General features: G+C 37.9%; 2 protein-coding genes across 2 annotated transcripts; both read left to right on the forward strand.

Moving 5' to 3' along the window:
- Positions 1-1,647: 1,647 nt before the first annotated feature.
- Positions 1,648-7,769, forward strand: LOC130722715 (copper-transporting ATPase RAN1-like). The gene is made up of 9 exons (XM_057573537.1): positions 1,648-1,996; positions 2,768-3,382; positions 3,512-3,941; positions 4,122-4,447; positions 5,126-5,184; positions 5,294-5,636; positions 5,947-6,135; positions 6,245-6,502; positions 7,021-7,769. The coding sequence occupies exons 1-9, from the start codon at positions 1,709-1,711 to the stop codon at positions 7,495-7,497; spliced, it is 2,985 nt and encodes a 994-aa protein (XP_057429520.1). The 5' UTR covers positions 1,648-1,708; the 3' UTR covers positions 7,498-7,769.
- A 3,624-nt stretch (positions 7,770-11,393) lies between these two features.
- On the forward strand, positions 11,394-12,228 carry LOC130723384 (uncharacterized). Its single transcript, XM_057574405.1, has one exon. It carries the CDS (start codon positions 11,410-11,412, stop codon positions 12,052-12,054), a length of 645 nt encoding a protein of 214 aa, XP_057430388.1. The 5' UTR covers positions 11,394-11,409; the 3' UTR covers positions 12,055-12,228.
- Positions 12,229-12,644: the final 416 nt, after the last annotated feature.

The following is a 12,644-nucleotide window of genomic DNA, read 5'->3' on the forward strand; positions in this document are numbered from 1 at the left end:
TGGAATGTCCACCCTAGTGATGGCTGGAACAAAAGGTTGGAATTCGACTACATCCTCCGCCTCCAGGCGTTGTTCTTGCTTAAAATTCTGCCGCTGAGTAAGATACTCAACTTGGGCTTGCAACTGCTCGTTTTGGGACTGCACCTTCTGCAAGGTATCTAACATTTGTTGCAAAGCCGCAGGCGTGATACCTGTCACTGCTTCTTGCGCTCTCCGTGGAGCAGTTGTTTTAAGATCTTCCAAGTTCACGTAGTCAGGCGGCGTTGAACGCCGCCGAACACCTGGATCTGATTTAGCGATCAGATCTGAAGGTCTTCCCGGAGCTGCATTCACCAATGACGCCGGAGACGGCGCCACTGAGTGGACCCCCTCCGAGGAAGCTTCCTGCTCTTGGTCGTCCAGTACGGGACGGTTGTTGTTTCGTCCGCCGGCGCGACCGCCGTGTCGACCACCACCGCGCCGGCGATGATCGCGCCGACCTACGCCGTATGAACGAGTCTCCATGGCTCGCGATTCCTCCTTCTGTCACCGGAAGAGCTGAGTCTTCCCCACAGACGGCGCCAATGTTCTGTACTAGGGCAAGCTTATGTAAGAGAAAGACAAAAAGTAAACCCTAGCAGAGCACTAAAATAGCAAAACTACCATAAAAGGAATATTCTCATTAATGCTGAAAAAGTTGGTCTTGTACAAGTGGATGACCTCCCCTTTTATAGAGGGGGTGGTCATGATATGGATCTTTCCTATATTTGGGCCTGACAATCAGGGCCCAAATCCCCGTACACATAAGACAAATCCAAAGGAATCTTCCAGCTGGCTTGTGGGTCCACCACCTAAGGGAGGGCAATGAAGCTCGTCATGTTGCCTTTCCCGCCTTGGCTATCGTCAATGGTTTATTGTTCATTTTGGGCGGGACATAATCTTCTTTATGTCCCGCCCAGTCCAAATGGAAAGTAATCTAAATCCTAACCCTTCATTTCCTCATAAGTCGTGGTGACTTGTTATCAAAATGTTGGCAAAACCTTATTTGGATAGTAATCATATCTCTTACTTTACTTGAACAAAACCACAAAGGTAGTAACCACTGCTTTATGTGAAAGATACACTCAAATAGAAACTGTTAGAAACAAAAGCACGTAAGTCTATATGGAACTAATTAACATCAACTTAATTGGATGCTTCTTCCTTGATTTGTTTGGTGTGAATTTGAGAATTTTTTTTCTTCCTAAGACATATTAACCTGGAACTAATTAACATCAATTTAATTAACAAATCAATAAAATTATGTCATTCCTAACTCTTAAAACATATCTTACGAGCACACAAGAATGACCGTAGTGCAATATTTTTAAAAAAATACGAGTATATCCGACAAATTAAGAAGACTCGTAGAACAACATTTTTTCATTATGTAAATCTTTTCATGATAATTAAATAACTTGATTTGTGCCTTCTAATCGCTTTATATTTTAAATCCTTTTATGATAATCAATTAAATTAAATTGTGCTATCTATCTTTAAATTGAATTGATCACTTTATATTAATTAATCAATTATGCACCTTCAAGAAAAGCCTGCAAAAATAGTAAAAAGATTAAAGAATAGTCCCTTTTGGGAAAAAAATTCTTCTTCCTTTTTTCTTGTTCCCTTTTCTTTTCTTCACTTTTTCATTTTCCTCTTTAAAACTATCAATTTTTCCACTCTCATCATCATGGCTCCCGCCGGCAAAGACCTGCAGCTCACTCCCCTCACCGCCGGCCGGACCACCACCGCCGATGACTCCGATTCCGACGACCTAGAGGACGTGCGCCTCCTTGACTCCTACGACCGAAACGATGCCACGATGCGGCGAATTCAGGTCAGAGTCTCCGGCATGACATGCGCCGCTTGCTCCACTTCCGTTGAGTCGGCTCTGAAATCCCTCGACGGCGTTTCTACCGCCTCCGTCGCCTTGCTACAGAACAAAGCCGACGTCGTTTTCAACCCGGCTCAGCTCAAGGTTTGTGCTTTCTTTGTGAATTTTTATGCTTTCCTTGTGGTTTTGCGGTAATTAGTGTTAGCTAACTGAGTTTTGTAGTACTTGGTTATTATCAATTGATGGGTCTTTGATTACTTCTGTTATCAATTTTTTTCCTTAACTGTGTTTAGTTATTTGATTTTCTCTTCAATTTTGGTCAATCATGAAGGGGTGGTTAATGTGTGTTGATGCATTATAGAGATGTGTGCTCATTGAACCAGTAATCATGCTTGAATTTTGTTGTTGTAGTTAATTGGAGTTGTCAAGTAACCAATTATCCCAAAAGCTTAAGCTATTTGGGTAAGGGTTACATGAATAATTTTATATTATATTCTAACACACCCTTTCAAGTAAGAGGCTACATGGGCTTGATGCAAAGGTCCACCTACCATGTGCTTAAATTCCACTTTTTATTCGGTATGGGGACAGCAAGGATCGAACTCTAGACCTTGTGGTTATAAATGCTCTAATAAAATGTGGAATTTAAACACATGGTAGGTGGGCCTATGCATTATCCACGCTTCAAGCCCAAGTAGGCTCTTGCATGAGAGGCGTGTTAGAATATAATATAAAACCATGCTCTGATTCCATGTTAACCAATTATCCCAAAAGTTTAAGCTATTGGGTAAGAGTTACATGAATGATTTTATATTATATTCTAATAGAAGTCTTTTTCAGTGGTTTGTATGATTTAGTACTAGAACTTGTATTTGATGGGTATTGAGTTATGTTCTGAAACTTGTCATATTGCAGGATGAAGACATTAAAAATGCTATTGAAGATGCAGGGTTTGAAGCAGATATATTACCTGAATCTAGTACCTCTGGAAAGGTTCCACATAGAACCCTGGTGGGACAGTTCACAATTGGAGGTATGACATGTGCAGCCTGTGTGAATTCCGTCGAAGGTATTTTGAGAAATATTCCAGGGGTCAAAAGAGCTGAGGTAGCCTTGGCTACTTCATTAGGAGAAGTTGAGTATGACCCCAGTGTAATTAGTAAAGATGATATAGTCAATGCAATCGAGGATTCTGGTTTCGAGGCGGCATTTGTACAGAGCAATGAGCAGGATAAAATAATTTTAGAGGTTGTTGGTGTGTACAGTTTGATAGATGCACAGGTTTTAGAAGGCATGCTTAGTAGCATGAAAGGAGTAAGACAGTTCCGTTTTGACCAGAGATCAGGTGTACTAGATGTTCTGTTCGACCCTGAAGTTCTCAGTTCTAGATCCTTGGTTGATGGGATCCAGGGGGGAAGCAATGGAAAGTTTAAATTACATGTTAGAAGCCCGTATACAAGGATGGCTTTCAAAGATGTTGAAGAGACCTCCACTATGTTTCGACTCTTTCTCTCCAGTCTGTTTCTTAGTGTGAGTATTTCTTTAATCTTAGGTCATATAATAATTGTTAAAATTTGAGAGTCTACTACTATACTACCCGTATGTTTTTAGGTTCTTGTTTGATCTTTTGAATTTACTTTTTCTTGATGCGTTTGGCAGATCCCTCTCTTCTTGATGAAGGTAGTTTGTCCTCATATACCATTAATATATTCCTTGTTACTTTGGAGATGTGGCCCTTTCCTCATGGATGATTGGTTGAAATGGGCATTGGTGAGTGTCATCCAATTTGTGATTGGGAAGCGCTTTTACATTGCAGCTGGCAGGGCTCTTAGAAATGGTTCAACAAACATGGATGTCCTGATTGCTGTGGGCACTACTGCGTCTTATGTTTATTCTGTTTGTGCTCTTCTATATGGCGCTCTTACTGGATTTTGGTCCCCAACTTACTTTGAAACAAGTGCTATGCTTATAACATTTGTATTGTTGGGCAAGTATTTGGAATCCCTTGCTAAGGGAAAGACATCTGATGCCATCAAGAAATTAGTAGAACTTGCTCCTCCAACAGCTTTATTAGTTGTCAAAGATAAAGGTGCTTAACACTTTAATTTTATGTGCCTTCTTTTCATAATAAAAAGGATGTGGATCATATTTGGCTTCGATTTATCTTATATTTAGGTCAAAAATCTTCGATGAAGTTTACTGGATTTGTCAAGTTCTAGATTTCATCAATTCATTGACTACAATAACGAAATGTTTCTTGATTTTCTAGGTGGTAAATCTATTGAAGAAAGGGAAATTGATTCTTTGCTTGTTCAACCTGGTGACACATTGAAAGTTCTTCCTGGCACGAAGATTCCTGCAGATGGTATCGTTACGTGGGGCTCAAGTTATGCAAATGAGAGCATGGTAACGGGCGAATCTGCACCTGTTTTGAAGGAGGTGGGTGCTTCTGTTATTGGAGGTACAATAAATTTGCACGGCGTCCTTCACATTCAAGCTAGCAAAGTAGGATCCGATACAGTTTTGAGTCAGATAATTAGTTTGGTTGAGACGGCCCAGATGTCCAAAGCTCCCATTCAGAAGTTTGCTGATTATGTAAGTATTTTGGTCGTGGTTTTGTTGAACTTCATATCACTTTGCGTAACCTTTATGTTTTACTGGAGTTACTTTCATGGTGCATGCATTTCTGTACAGAATGAAATTGCATTCTCCTGTGGTAAAAAAAAGTTTTAGCTTGTCAAACACTTCTGCAGTTCTGCGAAATATTTCATGTTTCGAGATGACCTGGCACTTGTCAGTTGACTACTGCATAATTTGATCTTTTCTGAAAAATTACAATTCTTGTTATTGTGAATCACAATTGTTATTTTAAGTTAGATTTTCCCATGTAGATATTGATATATGTATGTATGTATGTATAAACAAAGCTTACAGAATTTAAAATGCTTTCGCTAATAAAGATACCTTGAGTAGCAACCGTTCTGCATTTGGTCTGTTCCTTGGCTGCTTTTTCTGTAAATCTGGTTAACCTTGCAGAATTAGGGTAATCTTTTGAGGGCTCTCATCTGATTGCTGAAAAAAGGGAGTTAAGTAATCCACTTGTTCCAACTTTTGGCTTTCTTCCTGAATACTGGGCATGTTTTTTGCTGGGTCGTCATTTTCTAAAAGTAGTCATCTTTTTTGTAGATTCCATTACATTAAGTGGTTGATTGGTCAATATATAATTGAAGAAATATTAGATATGAACTCTCGTGTCATTCTCTTGGCTTGCAGGTGGCAAGTATATTTGTTCCTACAGTTGTTTCGTTAGCATTATTGACATTATTGGGTTGGTAAGATCATCTTATCTGGTTCTGGCATAATGATAAAGTTTGTTTCTAATGTGAATGGAATGCTCATTCCTGATTTTCTCATAATTTTCGGTTTATTATCTATATATAGGTATATTGCTGGCTCTATTGGAGCTTACCCAGAAGAATGGCTTCCAGAAAATGGAAATCACTTTGTTTTTGCCCTAATGTTCTCAATATCTGTAGTGGTTATTGCATGTCCCTGTGCACTTGGCTTGGCAACCCCAACCGCTGTCATGGTGGCGACAGGGGTTGGGGCTAACAATGGAGTATTAATTAAAGGAGGAGATGCCTTGGAAAGGGCTCAGATGGTGAAGCATGTGATATTTGATAAAACTGGTACTCTAACTCAGGGAAAAGCCTCTGTTACTACTGCCAAGGTATTCACTGGAATGCAACGTGGGGAATTTCTCACATTGGTGGCTTCTGCTGAGGTGATTTTCGATCTCTTGTCCCTTTAAAATTTCTAATTGCCTCTTTATAATACTGTCACATATATGGTTCATAGCTTAGATTCAGTCATTCAGGTGAAGCAATGGATGACTTATGTGGGAAATTTTTCATATTTCCTCCCCTCTTCTTATCAGAGAGTTTAACTTCTCGAATGCTGTTATGGCATGAGGAACATGAATAGAGTAGATTTAGCATTTCTTCTTGTATGTTTGGCTGTCAGAAAATTTCACCTTCTATTTTAGAGGAGCCAATAATAACTTTTTCTATTTCGTTTTATTTGTTATGATGCAGGCTAGCAGTGAACACCCACTGGCAAGAGCGATATTAGCATATGCACGCCATTTTCATTTCTTTGATGACTCTTCAGCTACAACTGATACCCTGAATGATGTGAAGTCTGGGTGGCTTTTTGATGTCTCAGACTTCTCTGCTCTCCCAGGAAGAGGTGTCCAATGCCTTATAGATGGGAAGCGTATCTTGGTAGTGTCTTTAAACTAGTGTAATTTGGCTGTCTTGATCTCTTATTATTGTGGAATTTGCTTTATATTTTGCAAGGAGTTTCTTATCAAAGGCAGTATGTCCTTAACAGGTTGGTAATAGGAAGCTGATGGTGGAAAATGGTATAGATATTTCAACGGAAGTGGAAAATTTTGTGGTTGAGCTGGAACAAAATGCACAAACAGGGATACTGGTAGCCTATGATGATATATTAATTGGAGTTTTAGGGGTTGCGGACCCACTGAAGAGAGAAGCTTGTGTAGTTATAGAGGGCCTCCAGAAAATGGGTGTCATACCTGTTATGGTTACAGGAGATAACTGGAGAACAGCTCGTGCTGTCGCAAAGGAGGTCTGTGTACAATTATTATTATTATTATTATTATTATTATTATTATTATTATGTTGACTCTTAAAACCTAGTCTTCTGGTAACTATTAGTGTATATTTTAAGAGTTCTAGTATCAATATCCAACACCTGACTTTTGTTTGTGCAAAGAAGACCAGTAACATGCATGTTTTATTGTAGTTTTGGTGTCTTTTTAGGGCAATTAAATAGAATTGAGGTCAGGCATGGCCAAAAGCCATGAATGGAAGAAAATCATGAGCTGGCGTATATCTGATATTGTGTTTCTAAGCAGGCTTACAGTTGATTTTCTGATCGATAACTTCAATAGTAATAGTTGAAAGAAATTTATGGTTTTCAATTTGTGATAATTAATACCAGTTTCTTAAGCTCTGTTGTGAATCACCAATTATCTGTTTAAAGAAAAATTAATACATACAAATAGGTGAATGGAGACATGAATTTTGTGGAATAGAAAATGATGATGGTTTCAAACTCATGACAATAAACATATTGTTTGGCAGGTTGGCATCCGAGATGTTAAGGCAGAGGTTATGCCTGCGGGAAAGGCTGACATTGTACGCTCATTCCAAAAAGATGGAAGCTTGGTTGCAATGGTGGGTGATGGTATCAATGATTCTCCTGCATTAGCTGCTGCTGATGTTGGCATGGCAATCGGGGCTGGAACTGACGTTGCAATAGAAGCTGCTAACTTTGTGTTGATGAGGAATAACTTGGAAGATGTGATCACAGCTATTGATCTTTCCCGGAAAACCTTTTCTCGCATCCGGTTGAATTATGTATTTGCAATGGCTTACAACGTTGTGGCTATACCAGTTGCCGCTGGGGTTTTATATCCTTCTTTGGGGATCAAGCTGCCACCCTGGGTTTCTGGTGCATGCATGGCTCTCTCTTCTGTAAGTGTAGTATGCTCTTCTTTGCTTCTTAAAAGATATAGAAGACCTAGACTTACTGCAGTACTTGAAATACTTGTAGAGTAACACAAAAGGAATGAAAATTAATAGGTTTTAGCTTTTAAGGGTTAAATGACTTTGCTGGTAGCTTGTAATTTAGTTGTGTGTATGCTCCTTTAGTTCCTGCACCCATAGATTGTGCTCATGGTAATGTGTAAATCAAGAAGCAAAGTAAATTAGGTTGCTGAAACTTGTCCTGTTTCACGCGGAACCTAGGTTTAATTATTCGGGACACGGTTCATGTAAAGTTTGTTTCTAACTGAAACATAGTAATGAAGAGTATATTTATCTTTTATTTAGTTTGAAGTGCATCATTATATATTTATATTAATCTATTGATATTTGAAGACGGAACTAATTTAGCTTATTTTGATAATGATTTTACCTTTTCCAAACATTAAGGTGTTGCTAAGGGGCACTGAGTGCCTTCAGGCTTCATCCATCCTTGCCATTGGATATGTCCCAATGCAAGGATGTGCTACGGTTTTGTTAATGGTTTTATCAGCTCTTAACATAACCCTTCATATTTTAACCTTTCATGGTTTTACTTGTGCAACTTTTAAACATAAAATCTTAATTCTATATTTTTGGCTAATGATACTTACTATCCATACTGCAATATTGGAGCTCAAGGGATGCCAAACCATGATAATTTTTGTGATTGATTAAATATTTTTGTTTCGCGAATAAAAAATGATCCAAAGAATGTTGAAAATATGAATGAAGATATAGATTCAACATAATTGAATGGTGCTTGGATTTCTATTATCTGTGTATCATTCACATTTTACCTTGAGTACTTCTACTGTGGTTGCTATATTCCAAAATATGAGTGAATAAGAAGTACTTCATTGAGTCAACAATGCTACCAGATAGTACTTTTCCTTTTCCCACAGAAAATAGCAATGTGAATGAAGACTAATTTGTATCCGTACTCATTACTCAATGGTGTTTTGGACTATCAGGAGTCAACAACCAAGAAGAATTAAGAAAGCAGCTAGTCAGTCAATAATTGAATTTCATGTAAATTGCGTTACACCAAATCAGATTTCCCTTCCTCTACCCAAATACATGTTCTAGGTTATTGGCAAATCTTCAAAAACTTCATTACTTAAATCCCAAATACATTTTACATTCACTCAGTGACGGAGATCGGAATTTGAGACTAAAGGAGCCAAGATCAAGGAGGGGTCAAGAACAAAAAATATGGTAGGCCTACAACGATTTATACAACTCATGTAGTAACATGTAAGAAAACCAAAATTGAAAAGCATTGGAGGCCATGGTTTGGGTGAGTCCCCTCCCTCGGCCACAACATTCACTTGCATTAGTGACATAATTAATTATATGTATATCTTCTAGGCGAGATAGCTTGCTATGTTAATGTTCATGGGACAGGTTTCCGGGTAACTCAAAAACATAACTAAACAAATGGTTATATTCCATTTTTCAAAGTACTACGAAAGGGAATTATATTCTTCTGTGATACTGTATGCAAGTTCAATAAAAAGTTGTCATCTTCCTTTCAATAAAATAAAATAAAATAAACAGTTGTCATCCTTTTTTTTTTTTTTGAAAAGGTCATCCTTAAACTTATAGAAAAACAACTTTAATTATCACCGATAATGATTCTGAATTTCTGATAATATATTCTACTAAATGTGAACAGCTTTTAAATAAATATATATTAGAGAGAGATGTTTGGAAGTATATATACCTAGTCATTCAATTAAATATGGTCAACAAAGACTTGGATTGGATTGCATTGCATTGCAATTGTCGTCTATAGATCAGTTGTTTGACACTGACCATTCTCTCAGTAAAACACGTGGGATCTCAACTTGAAATACTTAGCGACAACTAACAAGTATCTTACATGGTCATGCCTATAGCTAGCGTGAAAACTGGAAGATTAATTATTCTTCCACCACTCATAGGGGTGCAGACAATTAAAATGAGAAAGGAAGAGAAAAGATGAAAACAATTAAAATGAGAAAAGATGAAAGTAATGAATTTCAAAAATCAAGAATTTGGTATAATAAGAAACAGAAAAAATTGAAAAATCACTTTTAACATCTTATTTTATTGTGGTTTTTGACGGCACAAATGAAAAAAGTTGATTTTTTTCCACTACAATTTAATTTGTGACTGTTAAAAATCGCCACAAAAATAAAATGTTAAAAGTCATATTATTCTCTACCGAGAAAATAAAAATGGAGTAAAAAGTGAGGTGTACATGCAACGTACCTTGTCAAAAAATCAAATCTACAATAAAAATTTGAATGAGCAAGAACTAATAAGTTATTGCGGTTAATTGTAATGTAAGTCTTATATTGCTAATGTTGATGAAGGAAGAAAGAGGTTAAGGAAAACATTTTGGAAAAGCCCGACATTATCTAGAGTGGTGAAGGGCATTATCTAGAGTGGTGAAGGGATCACATGTACCACAGTTGAAAAACAATTTAAATTTGATATTTGTGGTTTTTTTTTGCTCTTTTGTGCTTTTATTTAAGAGTACTGTTAGATGTTGTTTCAATATTTGCTTTAAAGAGTGTGAGGGTATACTAGTAGAGCCATATAATGAAGTTTATGTGTTTAATAATATTCACATAATACTTTTCATTGGTTGTCGGTAGAGCTGGGTATGCGGTTAGACCGCCCCGCATAGGCCCGCCCCGCGTAAGCCCGCACCGCGTAGGCCCGCACCGCGTAGGCCCGCATTTAAACGGGCCTCTATTACGCCGGTCCGCCCCCGCCCCGCGGATAAGCGGGCTGGCCCGCGGGCCACAAGCCAAATTAAAAAATAATAAAAATGAAATTTAAAACTAAATTAAAAATATTTTTTTCATTAAAAACCTTATAAACGCCTAAATTAAAAAATAAACTGATTTTTTTTTCCAAAGTTGTCAATTTTTTTCTCAAAAGTTGTCAAATAAATGACTTAAATTTTTTTCCTTTGTAATGCGGTCCAGCCCGCAAAACCGCGGTTCAACCCGCATGAACTCGCGGGTTAAGCGGGCCAGACCGCGTAGGCCCGCTTTTAAACGGGCAACCAATCACCGGGCCACAGCCCGCGCGGGCTGCGGGTTAAGCGGGCCGGCCCGCGGGCGCGGGCCAATTCGCCCAGCTCTAGTTGTCGGTTTTGATAGCTATTGTCGTTTTCTCTAATTTGGAGTTTTCCATGTTATATCATTGTTTTGTCAATTATGCTCTTGCTCTTAATTTCTTTATGATTTCCCAACATAAGTTTCAACACAATTGGTAAATAGTTCAACTGCTAAAATATTTAGTCGAGGATTTGATTCCTAAGCAGCGCGTGGAGAAAGATTTATTGAGAAAAACTTACTCACTTAATATAATCTCAGAGCTTAAAAAAAATTAGTCTTAAAATTCCCGGTTCTATAGTAATAAAACAAAAAAACATGAATAAGAAGGGAGGGTGGGTGGGTGGCTGAGAGCACATGGATCTTATCATTTTCAACTCTACAGTACACAATTTTCTGACCAAGGACACTAATACCACCTCAGAAGCTCCAACATAACAAACAAGGAGTCCGAATATGATGCCAACACTGATTTTTCATTTCGTCACTAATAGATGAGTTTTAATATATTCACACTCTATTTTTTCTTTCTTCTCATTTCTACTAATTTCTTTTTCTATTTCTTTCGTTTATTTCTATCATATTTCACATCACATCACTCATTTTTGTCCGTTTTCTTTCTACTTTCACGAAGTGGGGGTGAATATAGTGTGTGAAGATAAACTTGTCCTTGATAAATACTAACATGTTATTTCCTGGAAGCACACTATTCTTTGGCTTTAAGTTTCTCCCCCATCTCTATCAAAGAATAGTCAAAATTGGACATTTTAACTTTGACCAAGCCCTACATACACAATACAAACAAAGCTTCACTCTTTCTTTTAAATCAAGGTTCATGTCACTATACCTGATCCTCACATTTCCCCCTACCTACTTCCAAACCCACATGAGTGATACCACCATGACTGCTGCTACTACAGACCAGTGGATGCAGATGCAGATGCAGATGCAATTCTATCAGCAGCAACCTCACATGAATGGCTCTGTTCATGCTCTACCTCCACCAAACTCCACTCCCACCATCCCATCAGAAAACACCATCTTGAGCCCAACCAATTCACTGTCTCCAAAGGGGAGTTTATCCAAACCAATAAGAAGGAGGTCTAGATCTTCTAAGAAAACCCCAACCACACTCCTCAATGCCAACACCACCAATTTTAGGGCACTAGTGCAGCAATTTACAGGGTGCCCTAGCACCACAACCATGCCATCACCATCACTCTATAAAGGGCCTATTACCTTAAACTTCCAACAAGGCAGCAGACACCAGATTCAACACAACACAGAAACTAGGATAATGCAACCTTCAAGCACAAGAAACAACAACCAGATTTATCATCAACTGCAAGAGCAGCAGAGTGGTTACTCAAGGCCTAGCACTACTACTAGGATGGATGATGTCTCTGGTGGCTTGCTAGTGGATCATGATTTTAGTTTGCATGATCTAACTGTGAATTCGTTCTCCAATGATGATTTTTAAGAATGGACTATGTTTAGCTATGTTTCATGGGATGAAAATGTTTGATCATGAAGGAATCAGTGATTGAATCCTGTTTATATTAGATGGTGGAATTTCCTTAGGTATATTTGGTTCTTAGTTGTATCATGTATGGATGCTATTATAAGACAATAATTCATAAGGTTTTTCATGTAATGCTTTAATTTCTGTAAATTCAATTTACCTGCTTTCTCTCCTTTTTTTTAACTGGTTTATAAACATCACTGATCTTGGTTGAGTCTTTCATCATGTATCAAAATCAAACCTTTTAGTTAATCGATCCTGTGTTTCACCAAGTTGTGGAATTGAATCCATGCAGCCTTAGTTAATCTTCTAGGCAGGTTACAATTATTCATGTTGAATATGATGGATCAAAGAAGTGATTGAGGGGTTTTGCACAGAATCTAAGACACGTTTACATTGAAGCTACTTATAGCTTCTAACTAGAAGTGATTCTAGATAATTTCACCATGAAACTAAATATGCTAGTGAGAACAGGGTCGATTGGAATGAAACAACCCGTGGGGTAGTTTTGACTGCATCTGCATCATGCAAGTCTATCCTTATCTTTC

The sequence above is a fragment of the Lotus japonicus genome, chromosome 6, assembly GCF_012489685.1.
Source record: "Lotus japonicus ecotype B-129 chromosome 6, LjGifu_v1.2".
NCBI lineage: Eukaryota > Viridiplantae > Streptophyta > Magnoliopsida > Fabales > Fabaceae > Lotus > Lotus japonicus.